General features: G+C 39.3%; 1 protein-coding gene across 3 annotated transcripts in view; it reads right to left on the bottom strand.

The window, feature by feature from the left end:
• Nucleotides 1-10,468: 10,468 nt before the first annotated feature.
• TRPM6 (transient receptor potential cation channel subfamily M member 6) overlaps nt 10,469-21,263 on the bottom strand; it is a 162,445-nt gene continuing 151,650 nt past the window's right edge. For all 3 annotated transcript variants that reach the window (XM_033237090.1, XM_033237089.1, XM_033237091.1), the window contains 3 exons: nt 18,832-18,883; nt 14,428-14,534; nt 10,469-11,061 (listed from right to left, as the gene is read on the bottom strand). In XM_033237090.1, the coding sequence (XP_033092981.1) occupies nt 10,928-11,061; nt 14,428-14,534; nt 18,832-18,883 (293 nt within the window). In that variant the 3' untranslated portion in view covers nt 10,469-10,927. The remainder of the gene's footprint in view (nt 11,062-14,427; nt 14,535-18,831; nt 18,884-21,263) is intronic.

Genomic DNA, 21,263 nt, shown 5'->3' with positions numbered 1-21,263 from the left:
CTTAGAATTAATTATGCTTAAAACATTTGCTAACTTCTCTAACCTGAATGACAAAACTTAACTCCTTATAATTACATAAAAGGCTTTTAACACATTTACCCATTCTTTCCACTTTCATCTTTTGCTATCTTCTCTACCTTATCCCAAGGTATGCCCTATGAACTAGCCACACAACTATTCACCACTCCCTAAACATCTCCCCCAGATGCTGTTTCCTCTACCAAGTAAACCATTTATCATTCTTTGTTAAGCCCTCCCTTCCCACTCAAAAAAGAAAGTCTCTCCTTAGCTAAACTCCAATAGCATTTTGCAAATGCCTCCACTATAGCTTTTGGTGCAAGGAGATTATTTTATGTCTGTCTTCTTATGAACCTGTGAGTGTCCACCTTACTAATCGGGGCATACTGCCTTGCAAATACTAGGCACAAAATTGATCTTAGTTAAATCATAAGTCAATAATTGAACAAATAAAAACCAAGCAGCCACCGGGCAGTTATGAAAAGATCACATGCTCTGTCTCAGCTATGTTCTGTCATCTGTAGTTCTTGGGGCTTAAAAAAAAGGTAGATCATAAATTTTCTTTTCTTTTCTTTTTTTTTTTTTGAAATGAAGTCTCACTCTTGTCCCCCAGGCTGGAGTGCAATGGTGCGATCTCGGCTCTCTGCAACCTCCGCCTCCCAGGTTCAAGCGATTCTCCTGCCTCAGCCTCCCGAGTAGCTGGGATTACAGGTATCTGCCACCACTCCCGGCTAATTTTTGTATCTTTAGTAGAGATGGGGTTTCACCATGTTGGCCAGGCTGGTCTTGAATTCCTGACCTCAGGTGATCTGCCTGCCTCGGCCTCCCAAAAGTGCTGGGATTACAGGTGTGAGCCACCTCATCCAGTAGATCATAAATTTTCACAATAGTACTCTAGAAATGTCTTCAATTTTAAAATTTGATGAATTGTAACATTTTATTATAAGATTTCAATTCCCCACCCATTGCCCTTCAAGAAATGATCCAAGCTTAAAAATCATTTTCAAGCTTATAAATACAACCTTTAAAGTTGGAGTGCTCTTTAAGGTCTTCTACTGTGTGGAAAAGGTACATGATCATTAACTCTCTTTGGCAAGGTGTGACGGCTCACACCTGTAATCCCAGCACTTTGGGAGGCCGAGGCAGGCGGATCACCAGAGGTCAGGAGTTCGACTAAAAATACAAAAACTAAAATACTAAAAATCCAAAAACTAGCTGGGTGTGTTGGTGCATACCTGTGATCCCAACTACTTGGGAGGCTGAGGCAGGAGGATCACTTGAACTCAGGAAGCGGAGGTTGAAGTGAGCTGAGATGACACCACTGCACTCCTGGGCAACAGAGCAAGACTCCACCTCAAACCCCAAAAACACAAACAAACAAAAAAACTCTCTTTATAAAATTTAGTCAATTACCATCTCTTATGTATATCCAAGCTTTCCACTTCCATATTAGGTCTTACCATGGTGAAAATTTACAGTGATCATGGCCATTCAGTATAGGAAATGAATAAACATTCTCCACAGGACCCTCATTTGTATGGTATATTAATAGGATCCTTATGTAAATTTCTGCTTTCACTTCACGGCCTATTTGCCTGCTAGCTGGTTGTACACAATTTAGAAAGGAGGACAAGAAATGTTTGATTTCACATGATGTTGCTTAGAGGGATGGGGAGGCAGAGGGTACAGACAGGTGTCAAGCAGCAAGAGGAGAGTTACAATGGGAATATTTTATAGCTGTCAAAAACCAACAGTACTCAATAAAGCCACTCTCATTACAATTAGATTTTACTTCCTGGATCCAACAGATTTGACCATTATAAATGAATTATGAGAAAATAAAAGGGAATATGTCTGATGAGATTTTGAAGCTGCCTGGTGCAAGAAGACATGGAGAGCTAGTAGAAAGGGTACCACGTTCCAACCAAGAAAAACTCTGTGTTAGGTACTTCTGTATAAAGAAAAAACCCACTTGGAAAAGCCATCCAAAAAAAAACTCCAACTTCCAGAGCTACACACAATTAAATGAAGAATTAGACCAGAATAGGTAATCCTTAATTTGGCAGAGATTGCTAACCGTTCATTAAAATCATTTTTCTCTTTTTCTTGGACACACTGCTAGAAGGCATTTTTGTGGGTGGGCATGGCCTTCTGATTGAGTTCTAGCCAGTGGTATGTGAACAAAAGGATGTGTACCACTTCTAGGGCTGGCCCCTAAAATTTCTCGTGTGTGTTCCTCCATGTTCTTTTCCTCTTCAGGTGACTGGGCTGAGAAACCCCAGGGTTACCTTGAGATCCATCTGTTGAATGGCAGAACCCTGTCAGCCTGGATCCCAGAAAGACTGTGTGGAGCAGTGAACCCAATGACTTGCCACTGCCCTGGACTTTTAAGTAGGCAAGAAATAACTACTCACTGTGTTAAGTCTTCACATTTCAGTGCCTATTTATTATGTTGCCTAGCCCACATCACAGAGAACCATTTCAATACTGACATTCTAATATCTATGTCATGAACTATTTAGTCTTTGAAAAAGAGAAGCAGCTCCAGCTTTACCAGTCTTGGATTTGAGATAGCTTTGGTGATTAAAAAATAACTTAAATAATAATTCATAATTTGGAAATAAAATTATTCATAATATGACATTTTTCATAATTTCCCATCATGCCTATTTGTGTGCCAGACACTGTACCAAGTGCCTTATGTACATCATCCCTAATTCTAGCAATAATCCTGCTTGTTACACATTAAGTTACACAGAAGAATTTGCTTTATAACACTCTGTTGCAAGAAATGGCACACTACCTTATTTGTCTAAATCTAGACATAGGTCCTCTCTGTAAATGATGAGAGAATTACTGTCAGTCAAATTTGGGTGAGGACAAAGGTAGTTCACAGGAGGCCTGGAAGATATGGGAGGTCTTCTCACCTTTAAGTCATCAGGCCTACGGTTTAGGGCCCTGTAGTTGACTCCCAGGCAAGTGACTCCATCTGCTCCATGATTGGCATGGACATTATTGCTTCCTATGACTTCTTAGGCTATAGCTATGTTCAGTCCTCCTGATATCTATGCACTAGCTTACACTTCTTACCAAAATCATCGTCGTCTTCCCTATCTCCATAAATGAATCTCTCTTCTCTTCATCACAGGAAGGCACCTTCTGCCTCAGCAACTCCAATAACAGCTCCATTCCATTTCCAGAAGTCTTGGAGGGAGGTTGTCATACTGAGGCCTCGCCACCTCTGTGGTATGCCATTAACGTCCTGAGGCATGACCATCCACTACCTTGTTGGGATAGAAAACAGCAAGAAGGAATAACAATTCGGTATATTTACAGATGTTCCTGCCATGTTCAGATAACAGATTGAGGTTCAGAGAGGTGAAACGAGTTGCCCAAGACCACAAACTACTCAGCGGCAGAGCTTCATTTCAAACCCAAATCCATCTGGCTCCAAGGCCTAGAGAATTTTCTATAATCCCAGTTTTTCCCTAGAAAAACTCAAGGCACCACAAGCCTAATAGGTTTTTTTTAATGACAATGGAAAATAATTATAAATTATTTAAATAAAATGAAATATTTGAAATCCAAATCTTACAGGGTTTTTCCACTTGAAAAATCACCCAAATAGCTTACCTTTTATTTATATATATATACACACACACACACACACACACAGAGGCACATACAACTAAGCAAAGAGAATTGGTAAAAATTATTAATTTGTAATAACATTTTGCAACTAGAGTTCTGAAATCACATATCTAATGAATTATCCTCATTAAAAGACATAGACAACTAAAATATCACTTGGCTCATCTTAATGACAGTCTTAAAAAGATCTCCAAGTTTAAAATTCAACTATATACATATCTGAATATTTTTCAGGAAAACTAAAATTTTAACACAAGAGAAAATTATTTGCTTTAACATACAAGTGAGGCTATTATTAGACTAAATAAGGGTGAGTTAGGAGGCCCGAGTTATAGTCTGTCTTCTAACAATAGTTATAGAAATTAACTTTGGGTGAAGCACAATTTCTTTGGATTTAATTTTTCTTATTTATCCTTTTAGCTCTCACATTTTCTAATTTTACATTTTTGGGGAAATTGGTATCTCTTAAAATCAGTGATGTTTATTGATCCACATTTGTAGCCAATAAGTGTAAAAAGAGGTAACATAAAGAGGGCATCAGAGAAAGAATAAAGGAATAAAGAAGGGAGGAGAAAGAGAAAAAAAGAGAAAGGTGAGAGAGGGTGGAAAAAGAGAAAATAAATATTTTCTTATCGTGGTCCATGTTTCTCAAGGCTGATCTAAGAGTTGCTTGAAATTCTGCTGCATCCTTTGGAATCAGTCTGAAGTATTCCACTCCCACTGGCAGGCCCATCCTTCCAGAGAGGATGAGATGAAACAGGATGTCTTAGCCTGACACCAGTAAAAATTTGATTTATCTACCTCTCTTTGTTCTGATTCCATGCACTTCAAGCAACCTCTTGATTATAATCCAGCTTCCATGGCCTCCAGGGACACCGTGTGATGGTCAGGCTGATAAAAGTTTTGTAACTTGCATAGGTTCTATTTCTCACTATAAATTGATACACTGCAGGTCACTAAATGCTTTCAAATGGTAAGTATTATTGTGTTAACCAACAAATTGTCTAAGGAGCCAAAAAAAGGAGGGGAGGGGCAGACATACAAATGGAGGCAGAAAAATTCACCAGCTGACAGCACCAGACTCGAAAGAACCCACCCATTCCCTCATGATATGCCAAGAGGGACTGGCTTTCGCATGGACTCAAGGGGTCCACAGATGGCCATTAACTGTGCAAGAAAGATTTTCCTGACATGACAGGAGCAGAGAAGACATCGGGAAACATTCTATAGACTTCATTTTGTTTTTTCTCTTCTGATAGCCTAAGTTAGGTCCTGATTTTCAAATCTATCTTTCAAACCATCATTGGGATTCATGCTCTAGTACTTTTAAGTGTGCTGGCTAGCATTGCATAGAATTCTACGTCATCAATTTGATCTAGCTTCAAATCCCAGCTCTCCCTTTGGTAGCTGATTTAATCAAGTTACTTAATTCATAAGCAGTATTTTAAAATATTTATAATGGGAATAATAGTCCTGGCCCATTAAGTCATTATTCAGATTAAATGAAATTATGTACAGTGCACATTTAGCACAATGCCTAAGACATAATGACTGCTCAATACGTATTATAACCATTATAATGATCATGGCTGAGCAACGATGAATCAGCATATTTTAAACTCCTTATTTGTTTTAGAGATGCTTAAAGACAGAAGTGGATCTTATCTAATAAGTTTAATCTTAGTGTCAGTGAATAACATGTGGTAATGCTCAAAAAATATTTCTTAAGTAGGATATACAGTGAACAGTTGCACAAAACTAAGGATCTAATCACAGATCACCACCACACCTTTCTTTCCACCCCACCTTCTAAGATATCCCCAGAAGCCCTTTCGTGGTAGGCAAATACCCCATCCCATGAAGCCCAGCCCATATTTGTTTTCATCTGCAAGATACATGTGATCTTCCAGAACACACCACTCCCTTTCTCAGTAAAATAATTCACCAATCCTGCCACCATCTATGACACTCTCTAACCTCACCCATAATAGACACACACATCTGATGATCGTTTCTCCTCCTCCTCTTCGTCGTTTTTACCAGCACTTCTGCTCCCCAAGTCCTTATCGACAAAATTTCCAGGCTCACTAGGGAGTTCTAAAACATGGCAACATACCAAGGGTTTCTTTTGGTTACCAAAGCATCCTGAAGTCCTGTGACCTGCTGGGGGGTGACCATTAGGATACAGAAGAAAAGATGTATTCAAAGCCAAAGTGCAGTCACGTGACATCACTGCTGCTTTCCCCAAATCCCTCCAACCAAAGGCAATTGTTATGTCCATACTGAGAGAGGCATTAGCAAAAGAGTCTCCACCATAATATTTGGAAGAACTTTGTGACTAATTTAGCAGATGGAATTTTTTTAAATTACAAAGAAAAAATGCACTATAAGATGAAAATCCTAAAGAAAGTCGGTTGCTAAAAGCAGATGCTGGTAAGTTATAGACCAGAATTTTCTTATTCCTAAACAACCCAATACTGACAAAATTTAAATCACCATTAAAATTAATTTTTTGGTTTTTTTTTTGAGATGGAGTCTCACTTTGTCACCCAGGCGGAGTGCAGTGGTGTGATCTCAGCTCACTGCAACCTCCGCCTCCCAGGTTCAAGCAATTCTCCTGCCTCAGCCTCCCAAGTAGCTGGGATTACTGGTGCCCGCCACCACACCCAGCTAATTTTTGTATTTTTGGTAGAGACAGGGTTTCATCATTTTGGCCAGGATGGTCTCAGCCTCCTGACCTCCTGATCCGCCTGCCTCGGCCTCCCAAAGTGCTGGGATTACAGGCGTGTGCCACCGCACCCAGCCAATTTTTTTTAAACCTTCAAGTTTTATAAGTATCAAGATTCTAAACCTACTCTCTTTTCATGCCTCAAAATGCCACCAATAATGGTGCCATCTTGGCGCTTTACTTTTTCTCCTGGAACGCTTTCTTTGGGCAAAGGATAGCAAAAGAAATTAGCTGAGTAAACCCAAATCCATCAAAAAGCAAAATAAATAAGACATACTGTGAAATGGTGAGTTTTCTCATCTTGAACTATTTAATTAAGTTTTAAAACAAAAAGGCAGCAATGAGTTCTTTCCTCTGGGAAAGGGAGAAATAGTAGAAATCACTTGGGTTCATGCTGAAATAGGTCCACTGAGCATCCTCTGTAAACATTAAATCACTATCACATAATATCAAAAATGAAAACCCCTTATTATTTATTGAACTGAATTCCATGCTCACAAGAAGTCTTTTAAATGAGATTCTCAGAGAACTTCATAAATGATCTCTCATTATCACTCACCTTCATTTGAAAAAGTATCTTCATCTCCATTTCAGCATTAGGGGTTAACAGAAAGGTTAAATGAATTATATAAAGTTATATTAAATGCTTGAGAACAAGACACCAAGGTTTATTATCCTTTGAGAACTAAAAGTCTTTCTTTGAAAAATTAAGCAACTTACCTAATTATTTTTAGGAGGATGTTTCATAAAAATACAGTACTTTATGTCTACATCATGGTCTATAAAGAAAAGTCACAAAATAATAACCATGCTAAATGAAAAATCAGTGTGGTTTCCAGAATCCTTTCTGTTCTGTGTACCCACCCATGTGGCTGGAGATTCGAAATGCTATTTAAGTCTCATTTTCCTTCAGAAGCTAACCTCTGTGGAATAAAATGCTGTTAAGGGGGAAAAATCCTTTCTGTCATTTGACTTTAACTTATGATAAATTAGCTTCAACTAGTTTCTTAGAAAATTGCCCAAGAAATGACTACAGAAAATTAAATACCAAGACTTCAAAGAGGCAAACACACAGCCTTCAAATTCCGACCTCAGAGAATAATCCTCCCTTTCTCATGCTTTAGAGAGATGTGAGTAAAGAAATCATACTAGGGTATGGTAATGAACCATCTTTCAAATGACTTTTTTATCAATCTTCTTTTCAAAAGGTAATAAAGTGATGATTATTTCTAGGCAGTTTCTGGAAAGTTATCATCTCATTTCAATAGTCACCAGTGAAGGACCGCACTCTGGTATTCTCACCAACGGTGATAAGGGCAAGAACTGGGTGAGAATTCAATAGACAAGGTGTAGGTTGTTAAAAGCTATTTCCTAGAAAATTAAAACAGAGAAAGATCAAAAGAATTGTGTTGGGTCTTAAGGAATTGGTAATTACTTCCTTCTAGATTAAAAGTGCAAATCTGGTTTATTACCTAGTGAATGAAATCCACTATTATTTGAAGATTTTTTTCTTTCAACAAATATTGTTGAAAGCATATTATGTGCTTTCCTTTGTGCTCGATGTTGGTGACTAATTGAGAAGGACAACGAGAGACAACAAGCGAATCTGTGTCATGATTTCTAGAACCAGAGCAATAGATCTCATCTAAAACTACAGTAACAAACAACAACAACTCAAAAAAATTCTTTGAAAGCATTGAGTAAATGGTTGCTGGGAATTCTTAGTCACCTGGTATTTGTTTTGCAAAACTGCAGAAAATAATAACAGGGCAAAAGCACCCAAAATTATATCTGATTCCATTCCCCAGAGCTCTAAGAAGCTTTAAGATAGCAGGGGGCAGGAGTCACTCCAGGACCATATGGCCTTGTGCAAAGAAAATCCTATGCACTGGATGCCTTCAGGAGAGGTCTCTCTGGAACGTGGCTGCTTCTCTGGTTGCCAAAGTCAAATCCAGATCCCGTCTGTGATATGGCCTTTGTGCTCAGACAAGGATTATGCGGTCTGCTTTTCCTCAGTAGATCCTAAAACCAGCCCCAGCCATGGCTTCTTATTTGTCCTAATTCACTTACCCAGTACAAACCTACTGCCCACTGGCGGATAGGATATGAAACACATTTCTGAATTTGACATATGGCCAGAAGTTAAATTTCTCTGCTTAGAAATCCAAACGTGAAACAAAACAAACAAACAAAAAGAAACATGAGACAAAGCTTCCTGAGGACAAAAACATGCCATGTGCACCACCACATCCTCATCACTAACGCAGTACAGAGAAGGCACTTAATATCTGTTGAATAAAATCGACTGACTGAATGAATACTCCACCCTTTTGTGGTCATGGACCACTCAAAGTCAAGACTGCTGCACTGGTATTTGCATTCCTGTATTCCCACAATGACTTTTGCTCAGCAATTCATCTTTTAAAAATGTTATTCTGTTGATTTTTCTTAAAACAAACAAAAGGAAAAGCACATCACAGAAATGTGAAATCCAAATGTATTTGCTTTCAAGTTCCATTCCAGGTAACAAATATTTGACCAATGAACGGATGTCTTTACTTTAGCCATTGGGCAAGCAAACTCTGCCTTTTTTCATAGTTGAGTGCAGCACTGAGGTGAGTACCAATTGTTCCTTTACTGATTTGTAGAATAAGATAAAGTTGTTAAGCCCCCAAAAAAGTATTAACATTTTATCCTCATTGCCAATCAATAAATCACCCAAATTTCCCACCTTCCAGCAACCAAAAACCCAAGTAAAAGGGGTATAAAGTAACCCTTGTGGAACTCAAACTTAGAAGAATCAGAGGCAATCATTGGCATACTAAATTCTTGGTTTTCCACCCTCCTATTCAACATTTCCCCTGTATACCTAAGAATGTAGGAGTATAGATTTTTAAAGCAAGCTCAGTAGCAAGTCAGCTAATGTCAGGATTAAAGATAAAAATAAGTTGGAATTTTTCAAACCCAGGAGGTTTGCTGCCAGTGGACTGGGGCACCTTATAATAAGAAAGGGGATGCAATAGGATGGGGGGAGGACTCCCAGCCCCCAATCTCTCCTTATGTGAAAAGCTGGTGTTTGTTCGAGGTAGGGCAACCAGGCCCAGCATACAAGAGGGATGACTGATCCCTCAAATACGCTACACAGTGTGGCTTCCAGGAGTCCTTCACCTTGGGCCTCATAAACCAAAGACATGTTCTCAGCCATATTTCAAAATATATATACATTCTTTACTCCAGGGGAATAGGGAACTCTGCCCTGGAAGGAAGCAAACACCTGTGAAACATGTTTTCAGTCTGAAACCATATCTTTCTTCATAGGACCTGACATAAAGTAATTTAATCTTCAATATTATATATACAACTTTAGAAAGAGGAGTGGTGTTTTACAGGCTGAGCTAGTCAACTCCTAACTAATAGTACCCCTGCGCTTAAAGGAAGGGAAACTCTTTTTTAGTAATTTCCAGTTCTTCATATTCTTGCTCTCTTGTTTAAAAAAAAAAAAAATAGGCCAGGCACAGTGGCTCACACCTGTAATCCCAGCACTTTGGGAAGCCAAGGCAGGCGGATCACCTAAGGTCAGGAGTTTGAGACCAGCCTGGCCAACGTGGTGAAACCCTGTCTCTACTAAAAATACAAAATTAGCTAGGCATAGTGGTGCACACCTGTAGTGTGCACACTCGGGAGACTGAGGCACAAGAATCACTTAAGCCTGGGAGGCAGAGGTTGAAGTGAGCTGAGATCGCACCATTGCACTTTAGCCTGGGCCAAAAGAGCAAAACTTCATTTCAAAAAAAAAAATATATATATATATAAAATATATACTCCATGTATATTGTATATATTATATATGGAAGGGTATTTGTTTTAAATTTCCCTTTCCTTTACAGAAACCTGAAATATCCAGGCATTATATGATTAACTGACAATATCTGAAACCCATCTAGATTTTGCCAGTATACTTGGTAGTTTGTGCAGGAATGTGCTCCAATCTGTGCAAATCCACCCTCATTCCACTGTTTTTCCTATCACTGCTATTCCAAGTCCTGTGCCGTCGAAAAGACAGAGGAGGAAATCACACAACTTTTTATGAACACATATATAGACATAAATACAATCTGTGGGTGAGGTGACAAAGAGCAGTAGGGGGTCCGGTCTGCACACATAGTAAGAAAATAAAATAAATGTATCTCCCCCTCACCCCATCCTTTAATGTGCAGGATTCTGCTCCAAGGTTCCAAGTGACCAGCTAAAGCAATGAGGTATACAAGAACAATATTCCCAGCTGACTCATCCAAGCGTCTTCATGTGGAACTTGAGGATGGAGCTGCAAAGTGCCCTGGACAGAGGTCAGTGTCTAGGAGAACCCATTGATCATATACCAATGAGGCCTTTGGACAGAAGGAGATGTGAGGCTCAGAAGGCGTGTTCCAAGGAGATGCTGCTGTAATCAATGTCACATCAATCAATCTATGTTATCACAGAGTTCCTGGCAGGCAGGGCAAGCACTGGGATCTTCTTGCTCCTCCCTTTTTATAGTTGCATATCATCTTCTGGGGAATTTGTACCCCTCTCCCTTGCTGGAGGCTCCTCAGCTGATTCTATTTTTATCTCAAGTCCAAAGGTGGAATTAATCCTTTCAGGGGAATAGTCATTTCTTTTTAAATCTGAAAGGAGGACAAGTAAAAAGGTTATAGTGGAACTCCAATAACCCACTGCTCATGAAGACAAATGGGACTTTAGGCTTTGCCAAGTGTTCAGAGAGATCTCCTCTTCCTCAGACCATAGATATGTGGAACTCAAACCCTCGACCATGTCTAAATTAAGCCTCCTTTCCCACCCCAATGTCCCCTCTCCCTTCCCTATGCTGTTTGGGCACTGTTTATGGGGGCAGGGAAGATAGACTTGGTTGCTTGCTTCAATACACAGTGCCCTATAAGGCATAATCCGGCCAGAGTTAAGTGAGACCAAATGGGAAACGGGGCATTTTACTGTTGAATGACAGGCAGAGGCAGAGAGGTCAGCCAAGAAGGCTGACTCCTCATCTCAGTGGTCAGTTTTCTGTGACAAAACCTGCACCTCAGATTTGGTACAGCCAATAAAAGTTCCATCCAGTTATCAGATCCTATGCTTCCTAAGCCCTCCTTCCATCTGAAAAGAAAAAAGTTAAAAGAAAATATTAAGAGGCATAACCTTTGTAAGATAGGTATGGAGGAAAACGGGGTTAAAATGTTTGTGACCTTTTTGTGCTATACTGATTGTATTTGCTAGCCTAGAACATGTATTTCTTGTATTATTTTTAATGCTAAATGAGGATTATGTGGACATAAAACTAATACATATTATGTATTAATAATAAAACAATCAACATTTATTGAACATGTATGTTGATATGGTTTGGCTGTGTCCCCTCCCCAGATTTCATCTTGACTTGTAACTCCCACAATTCCCACATGTCATGGGGGAATCCAGTGGGAGGTGATTGAATTATGGGGATGGATCTTTCCGGCACTCTTTTCGTGATAGTGAATGAGTCTCACAAGATCTGATAGTTTTAAAAGCGAGAGTTTCCCTACACAAGCTCTCTCTTTGCCTGCTGCCATCCATGTGAGAAGAGACTTGTTCCTCCTTGTCTTCTGCCATGATTGTGAGGCCTCCCCAGCCATGTGAAACTGTAAGCTCATTAAACCTTTCTCTTATAAATTGCCCAGTCTCACGTATTTTCTTTATCAACAGCATAAAAACAGACTAATACGTATACTACATAATTCAATCTTCACACAAACTTTATGAAACAGGTGCTATTATGCCTGTTTTACAGATGAGGAAACTGAAGCCCAAGGTCATACAGCTGGTAAAAAACAGAACTGAAATGTGAGTTCAGCCTCTCTGGCTACAGGGCCTATGCCCTTTATACTATCCTAAACTGCCTCTCATATAAAAAAATATGAAGGGAAATGTAATCAAACAAAAATGAAAAATCACCTCTAATCCTATTTTCCAGACAAAACTCTTTTTTATTTAGATTACCAAGTGTCTGAATAAACAAGGATATTTCTTATTTCCACTTAAATGTCGGTCAAAAACTAAGGTTTTGAAAGAAAAGATGAATTAGGACTAGAGATGGTGGAATTGCTGAATTACTCAAAACCTACCAGTCTATCATGCTTGTAATCCCAGCACTTTGGGAGGCCAAGGCAGGTGGATAACCTGATGTCAAGAGTTCGAGACCAGCCTGGCCAACATGGTGAAACCCCATCTCTACTAAAAATACAAAAATTAACTGGGCGTGGCAGCAGGCACCTGTAATCCCAGCTACTCGGGAGGCTGAGCCAGGAGAATCACTTGAACCCGGGAGGCGGAGGTTGCAGTGAGCCGAGATTGCCCCACTACACTCCAGCCTGGGCGACAAGAGCAAAACTCTGTCTCAAACAAATAAACAAAACACCTACCAGTGTAATGTAAAAAAATTATCTCAAGTTTAATCCTACAGGACTACTAACTGAGCTCAAGGAATGAGCCGGACTCCAGCCTGCCATCAAGGAATGACTCTGATCATTGTCAGCTCCTGCCTTCCAGAGGGCCCTCACCTGGAGGTCCTGATGACTCTCAGTCCAGTCCCAGCCCCTTCCTGAGCTCCTTTTGACCACAGAAGTCAGCGGGCAGCTCAGTTGTGCACAATCTCTTTGCCACGTCAGGTACGTGATTTGTGAGAGTGAGTCCTGGCCAGTTGTGAGAGTTATGGCCCTCCCCTCTCTGACTGCTGCATTTTGATCTCCCCACCACTGACTGACCACTATATTCCCAGTGGAACTGGAAGCCTGCTCCAGCTCTGTCTCTCTATGCCTTTACCACAGGAGCTCCCCCTACCTCTAACTCCAACAAGATTAGAAATCACCCTCGTGGCTGGGCGCAGTGGCTCATACCTGTAATCCCAGCACTTTGGGGGAGGCTGAGGTGGGCGGATCACGAGGTCAGGAGTTTGAGACCATCCTGGCCAACATGGTGAAACCCTGTCTCTACCAAAAATACAAAAAATTAGCTGGGCGTGGTAGTGAGCGTCTGTAGTCCCAGCTACTCAGGAAGCTGAGGCAGGAGAATCGTTTGAACCTGGGAGGCGGAGGTTGCAGTGAGCCGATACTGCGATACTGCACTCCAGCCTGGGCGACATAGTGAGACTCCATCTCAAAAAAAAAAAAATCACCTTTGTTTGTTGTAAATTTACACCTGCCCCATCCCAGGTTACGATGGATGGTGCTCTTTCACTGACTTCAAATTCAGGGTATGATCATTTATTATAAGGCAAAAGAGCTACTTGCTTAAGATATGTGAAATCCCACTGTAAGGACAAGTTTGGTGTGACCAAAAGTAGTGGGCAAGGTGAGGCACACATGACGCTTCCCTTCTGGGACAAAAGAAAGGAATGCAACAGGGCTGGGACTGCCCATTTGGAGGGCACAGACCTCCAGCTGCTTGCTTTTATAGTAGGAATTTTTAAGTATGTCATGTTATCAAATCAGATTTTTAAAAATACATGTTGCAATGCGTGTTTAAAGTAGCAGATTTTTACAGTAAAAAGCACTACTTTGATTGAGGGTGTCATTTCCCTCCATACCACACCCTCCCAAGTACCCAATGGGTAAGTTAGAATAGAATAGAAATAGAAATGCTGTGGACAACACCCTGAGGCCACCGGCAGCTGGCAGGACCCAAAGTTGGGGGTGGGGAGGACAAAGACCTGCCTCGGTCAGATTTCATCCCATTTAAAGTCAGTGGAACTTTTCCTTTGGAGTGACTGTGACAACTATTGGGCCCCATGTTGTTTTATCACATTTTGGCAGAACCCAAAGTAAATCCCTGTCCTTTTAATCCCTTTAGATACTTGAAAATTTTGCAGTCAGAAAGTCAGGCCCTGCGAATGACTGTGAATGAGATAAAAATGTGATTACAATTTTCTACTTTATCCCAGGTTACAAAGGATGTTGTTCTACGAGAGATTTACTTAGAGAAAAACAGAACTGTTAGTGGCATACCCGGGAGTTTGAGCTTCCGGCAGCAGGAGTTACAATTATGTTTTGCAATGAAGTTTCTAATTGCATCTTCCCCCAAATTGGCCGGTCCAAACACCATTCCTCTTGATCTAGAGGAAATATCAGAATATCAATTAGATCACAGCTAAGAAAAAGGAGCTCAACTAGGATTCTCTGAGATACCGAACAGTATCCCATAGTAACCCAGTAAACTTAAAGGAGCCAACAAAGAACAGAGCACTTTGGGGAAACAACAATGTTAGGTTTGCAAATTTAAAATTCAAATGCACTTAAATCTTTGTTCCCAACTCCAAGACCTACTGTGAAACACATTTCAACACTAATCTGATAGAAGAGTGAATTTTCTATGTACCACATTAAAACAAAATACAGTGAAATCCTTTTTAATGTACATGGGGTGAAAGAGTAACATTCATTATCAAATGTTTTACCAGAATACCCCAAAGGTAAGATATAAAGTAAAATATATTTGCTTTTGGGACACGCGTCTAAAACGATGCATAGACATTGCTTCCAACCCAAATACTTTTCCGAAAATAACCATCCTCAAAAACAAATACCCTACTAAACCCTAGATCCGTACTCATGGCTTTTTCAAAGCCACTTGCTCTCCGGCAAACTGCTCTAGCTGGGCTTTTTGTGGAAAGACAAGACTATGACACAATGTGTTGGTGGAAGTAAAGTACATATGCTCGATGTAGGTGACAGAGTTACAAATAGAATCAGTATATATAAGGCACCTTTTGAATACTCTATAATCATAACAAATTCCCAGCAGATTCTAAGATCAGTGTTCATCCGTTATCATATCAAAGGCGACCATCAATCTTTGGATGTTGACACAGCACACCACAGAGCAGAGCACACCAGAAACATTTCCCAAGAAACTTTATGAAAGCTAATATTTTATTTTAATGACAAGCAGAGTGGAAACAGCACATTTTAAAATCTGAACTCAATTACCGCTCTTAAATACCACGTCTTAAGAAAAAAGAAAAGCAAACTATCACAAAAGGAAACAATAAACTTCGCTTCTAAGGAATGCGGTTTTTCAAAAGGGACGTGGTGTAAAAATGGACTTTTTTCCATCCAAGGATTGAAACATTTATCTCAATTTCCACTTCCTTTTGGCAGAATAACAGTAGCTGCTCTGAAGATGTGCCAAGCTCAGAATGAGGGCTGATGTCAGTTTGATCTCAGATTGCCTCTTTGCTCCGAGGCGAGTAGGTGGAGGAACTCTCTCGGGAAGACCAAGTGAATAGACACCCAGGATTAACTTTCCTGGTCACTCAATCGCTCTTACAGAGCACAGCTCTGGTGGTATTTACCCGGCTGCATAAGCTGCCTCTTGTTAACTATTCCTCTCTCTCTGTCCATCTGGCAAGGTACCACTTCAATAAGGTGAAACTGAAGGTGGCAAAAAAGTCAAAGCACTCAGCATTTAGACTGGGATTCTACGATGCCAATAAAGTGAAACACAGTGTTATTTTAGTTGTTTAAATTGAAGAATGCCTTTTCATAGTCTCTCCAACATGACCCTGTTAGAATATTTCATTCATTTGCTTTCAATACCTGCCATTTCTTTCTCCCAGTAAAACACAAAAATCCCCAACTCAGAGATGCAACACTAAATCTCAGATAAAAGCTGTAAGTTAAATGATTTCCCTCTATGAGCTCTGGGAAAGTTAAGACAAAAGAATCAAAATTACTACAAAATGCATATAGCAGGAGTTCGACCACTCCCAGTGCAGGGGAGAATGAAGGGGAGTTGTAGGGAAATTCATTTACATCTACCCGCTACAGCACGCCTAGAGCCTTGCAGTCTTAGACAACCAGGTTTTAAAAAAAATACAAGTAGCTGTTTTCCAGATTTTTCACAACACAGGAAAAGCAGGTGGTAGCTTGGTTCCACATGCGAGGAAACGCTAATTAGTGCCATCTATACATAGATTTACTAAAGAACATCTCATCATCGTTTCATACTTGTCAAATGCCCAAAACTATCAAAGCAGTAAGCTAAAAAACTGTAATCCCAAATGACCAATAACCAAGGCAGAAGGTTAGGGAAAGTTAAGAGACAACAAGCATTTGAAATGATATGAGAATTTACACCACAAGAATATCTTCTCTTTTGGTAGAGGGTTGTCCTCTCATTGACCCCTTCTCCTCATAGGAAAGTTACCATCTTCACTGAGCCTAAGTTTTCTCATTTGTGAACTGGGATTGAAAATGGTTCCTTTCATTGTTGTTGCAAAGGTTAAAATAAATAACCTGAAAGCACTTGCTTAAATCAGTGCTTCCCAAACTTTAATTCACATCGGATCACCTGAGGATCTTGTGGAAATTCAGATTTTGATTCAGTATGTCTGGGCAGGGTCCTGAGATTCTGCATGTCTAACCCTCTTCCTGATGATGCTGACCTTGTTGGTCCATGTCCCCTGCTTCGTGTAGCAAGTGCTTCAGACACATAAGGCATTCGAAATGTGAGCCCCATGGAACTAATCGGACATAATTCCTCATGAGCAGGAGAAAATAGTAGTTCTTGTTATCTTGACCATGAAGGCCAACTGCATCCAAAATTGGGTCACCCCACAAAACCGGGCAAAAAAAAAAAACGAAGCCGTCCTATCAGTTTCCAGAGTTACTATCCTTAAGTCATAAAAAAATAAAGTTGCCATAAGACAGAGTTTCTCAACCCTGGTTGCCCATAGAATCACATGAGGAACTTTAAAAAAATACAGATATCAGGGCCCTATCTCCAGAGATTCTAATTTGATGCCAATCCTTGGCAATTTTTTTTAAGTTCCCCAGGTGACTTTAACAGAAATTGAGGCCCACTGGCCTATAGCATGCAATTAAATACCTACCTGTCAAGGGGGATAATATAATCTTAGAATTCTAAATGATAGCATATTCAGGTCATATTAAGTGACATATGACAAGGTCAAAATTTAATAAATGATAGATGGGGTATACATAAACTTGGTTCATTATATATGCAAAAAATTTCCCCTGCAAAATTATAAAGTACTTTCAGTATAAGATTCTTACTACTAACCCTTAGGCATACAGGGCTACTGAAGAAATAATATTCTTAGCTAAAAACACCTTAGCAGAGCGTAAGTGAAAAATAATAAAGTCTTTATGTACGTAGCGTGGTAACATGGATGCCACAGTCAAATAAATATCATAGGAATTAAATGTGTATGTTCAATACGGATCACCTTTATGTTCTCTAGTTCACCTAGTCCAATTAAATATCTAATACACTTTTAGATGGGCCTCTTTGCATAGAAGCCTACATATTTAGATTAAATCACTCAGTAAAATAACAGAGCACTAAAGCAGTGAATATTTATGAGTTCTTGGGGAGGGAAAGTAAAAATTTCAGATTTTATTGATTGCCCACTTTTGTAGTTATATACATATACCTACTACCCAGGGGCCAAGTGTACACAATTATGACAACTAAGAAGTAAAAATGTATGCTGGCAGTTCTCAAGAGTGGTCTCTGGACCAGCAGCATCATAATTCCCTGGGAGCTTGTAAGAAATGCAGATTATTTGGCCCTACCCCAAACCTACTGAAGCAGAAACTCTGGGAGTGAGGCCCAGCAATCTGTGTTTTCACAGGCTCTCCTGGTGATTGTGATGTAAGCTCTTATTTGAGAACCATTGTTGCCTGCCATATTGATCAGTGTTTAAACCTCACCATCACTTCTTTCTACCCCACCTTTAATACAAGAATACAACCTGAGATCCTTTACTGCCAAGTCTTCCCAAAAGCCTGCTTCTGGGATAAAATACCCATGGGAATTCAAGGGACAAGTTGAGTCATCTCTCTATAGAATTTAAAATTCAGCTCTTAATTAAGTCAGATTATCTGATGGTTCATATTTAAACTACATTGTTTTGTCCTCTCATAAGATTTGCTGTTACTAAATAGCACACTTTATGCCCTCAGCTTTCATTTTATAAGCATATGAATGAAGATGCTGCCCATGATAAGATGCAATGACTCCATTGTGAAGACAACAAAGGAAACTGTGCTTCCACTATGACATTGTTCTCATATCAAACCCTCAGAAGCTAAACTTGCACATTGGAAACCCAGTCGAATTTGCATTAATCCTTATAATTTCCATTTATGTGTACAAATCTAACTGCAGATTTAATATCATTTTACATATTTCTGTATTTTCTTTTTGCCCCCATTTCCTAACCTATGCTTTTTTATAATCATATTGTTTTTGGTCTATATACATAAGCTACCTAAAAACCTTTCTAGAATCTAGGCAGGGAACATATATGTTTGCAAATTATTTTTAAAACCATTTACTATGTGTTAAATGCAATTTTCTAAATGATAACATATAAATTAACTTACTGTTTGACTTCAGGTTTTATAACAGATGGATCTGTCAAATTTTCTCCAACACCTCAAAAGAAGAAACAAAATTCGTTTAGCAAATGGAGATTTCATTTTCTTAGAAATTCAAGAAAATAATAATTAAATTCTAATTTCTTAATTTAAAACTCACAGTCACTCTGTAGTAAATCAAACATCATGAGCCCATACTTCACCACTAAGCAACACTGGCATGTAAGAAATTTGGCTGGGCACGGTGGCTCACGCCTGTAATCCCAGCTCTTTGGGAGGTGCAGGCGGGGAGATGACCTGAGATTAAGAGTTTGAGATCAGCCTGGCCAACAAGGTGAAACCCCATCTCTACTAAAAGTACAAAAATTAGCCGGGTTTGATGGCGCTTGCCTGTAATCTCAGCTACTTGGGAGGCTGAGGCAGAAGAATCATTTGAACCAGAGAGGCAGAGGTTGCAGTGAGTTGAGATCACGCCACTGCACTCAAGCCTGGGCAGCAGAGCTTAACTCCACCTCAAAGAAAAAAAAAAAAAAAAGCATGTAAAAAAAAATTTGTACTTGTACCCCCTAAATATATAAAGATATATAAAAACTAAATATAAAAAAATTAAATATTTTAATTCTCAAAAAAATCATGTAAATTAAATGCACTATAAAAATTGTTCAGAAATGTTTGAAAATTTTAGTTAATGCGCTGTTTCCCACAAACCCTCTGTTATAATAAACTTCTAGGCCATAAATGATTGTTTTAGTGGTGTGTTCACAGTTACTGATAGTGGCATCTGTCATTCATTCACCACTTGCATATATCAGATATTCTAATTTTATTTTCTCTAATTCTCAGCAATTATAAAAGAAAAGTGTTCTCCTCATAGCCTCATTTTACATTTTATCTTCATTTACATCAATGAGTACACCGATGTTCAAACCAATTATGTTATCTGTCAGAGGTTGCACAGTCCATACATGGTCATAACAGGATTAACGCTGAGCCAAAGTTTGTGTTCCTAACATTGGTCTCTGGTCTCCTTGGATGGATACCATCAGTGCTCAGCAAGGTGCATGGTGCTGCATGGTTTTGCAGGTACAGCCTCTGCTCCATCAAAGAGACACATACTTATACTTTTTTTTTTTTTTGAGACGGAGTTTTGATCTTGTTGCCCAGGCTGGAGTGCAGTGGCACGATCTCGGCTCACCACAACCTCCGCCTCCCGGGTTCAAGCGATTCTCCTGCCTCAGCCTCCTGAGTAGCTGGACTACAGGCATGCGCCACCATGCCCAGCTAATATTGCATTTTTAGTAGAGACAGGGCTTCTCCATGTTGGTCAAGCTGGTCTCGATCTCCCGACCTTAGATGATCTGCCCACCTCGACCTTCCAAAGTGCTGGGATTACAAGCCTGAGCCACCACACCTGGTCACATACTTATACTTTTATTCTACTTATAAACAGTAGAATAGAAACCACTAAATTATTGATCTCAGTGATGGTTACAACTGTGTATTCAGTTGTGAAAATTCTTTGAGATGTATGCTTATGCTATGTGAATTTTCTAAATGTATATAAGTCTTCAATAAAATTTACCTTTGAAAAAAAGATGACACTAAAGCCTAAAAAGGTAACATAGGTGCAATGTAAAGTTAAAATTTATCAAAACAGGAATCAGCACCTAAAGTGAATCTCTTATAAAATACTAGTGGTGAGGAGGCTGATTTCCACTGGTGGAAATATTCCAAGCCAGCCAGTAAGATTTGGGCACAATCCAGTGATTTCTGAGATCATTCTCTAGTCAGCTCTGCTTCTCTTTGCTTGAAAGCAACTAACCTTGTGGGAAGATTATTTTAACATTATATAAAATTCGTAAATTTTAGTGTATTTCTACTTGTTGAGAAAACTCATGTTTTCTAGCCAATGTTTTAAAAAGATTTTTGCTATTGTCTGTATGTTTTACAATACACTAAACCTTTCATAAGAAAATGTAATCCTTATAGACTTTTACCCTATGAAACTGACTTCCTTAGAAAAATAACCTAGAGCTTGAAATTGGGTGACCTGGATAGCTCCCTTAATCTCTCTGAACCTCAGTTTTGTCATCTGAAATTGTGAATAATAATGGGCCTTATCTTAAAGGGTTACTGAGAGGATTAAATGAACTATTGGACACAAACTGCTTAGCAAAGTGTCTGCCCCCTAGAAAGCTGAAAAATGTTCACTGTTACTTGTATCATTCTTCTACTATCAAGAACTTCTTGTGAAGTGAAATTTTATTTCCTTACCACTAGTAAAATCATGTTTCTGATTGATTATCTCATTTCCCTAAAGTACTATGTTCCCTAAGGAACAGAACTCCTTGTAAGAACGAGGGTAAAGAGTATCCACAAACCTTTATACCCCTAAACCCAATCTGACAGTCCAAAGATTAATATAGACATATTTTGGG

Source organism: Trachypithecus francoisi, unplaced genomic scaffold (genome assembly GCF_009764315.1).
Source record: "Trachypithecus francoisi isolate TF-2019V2 unplaced genomic scaffold, Tfra_2.0 Lachesis_group16, whole genome shotgun sequence".
NCBI classification, from domain to species: domain Eukaryota; kingdom Metazoa; phylum Chordata; class Mammalia; order Primates; family Cercopithecidae; genus Trachypithecus; species Trachypithecus francoisi.
This window is presented reverse-complemented; position numbering and strand designations above follow the sequence as displayed.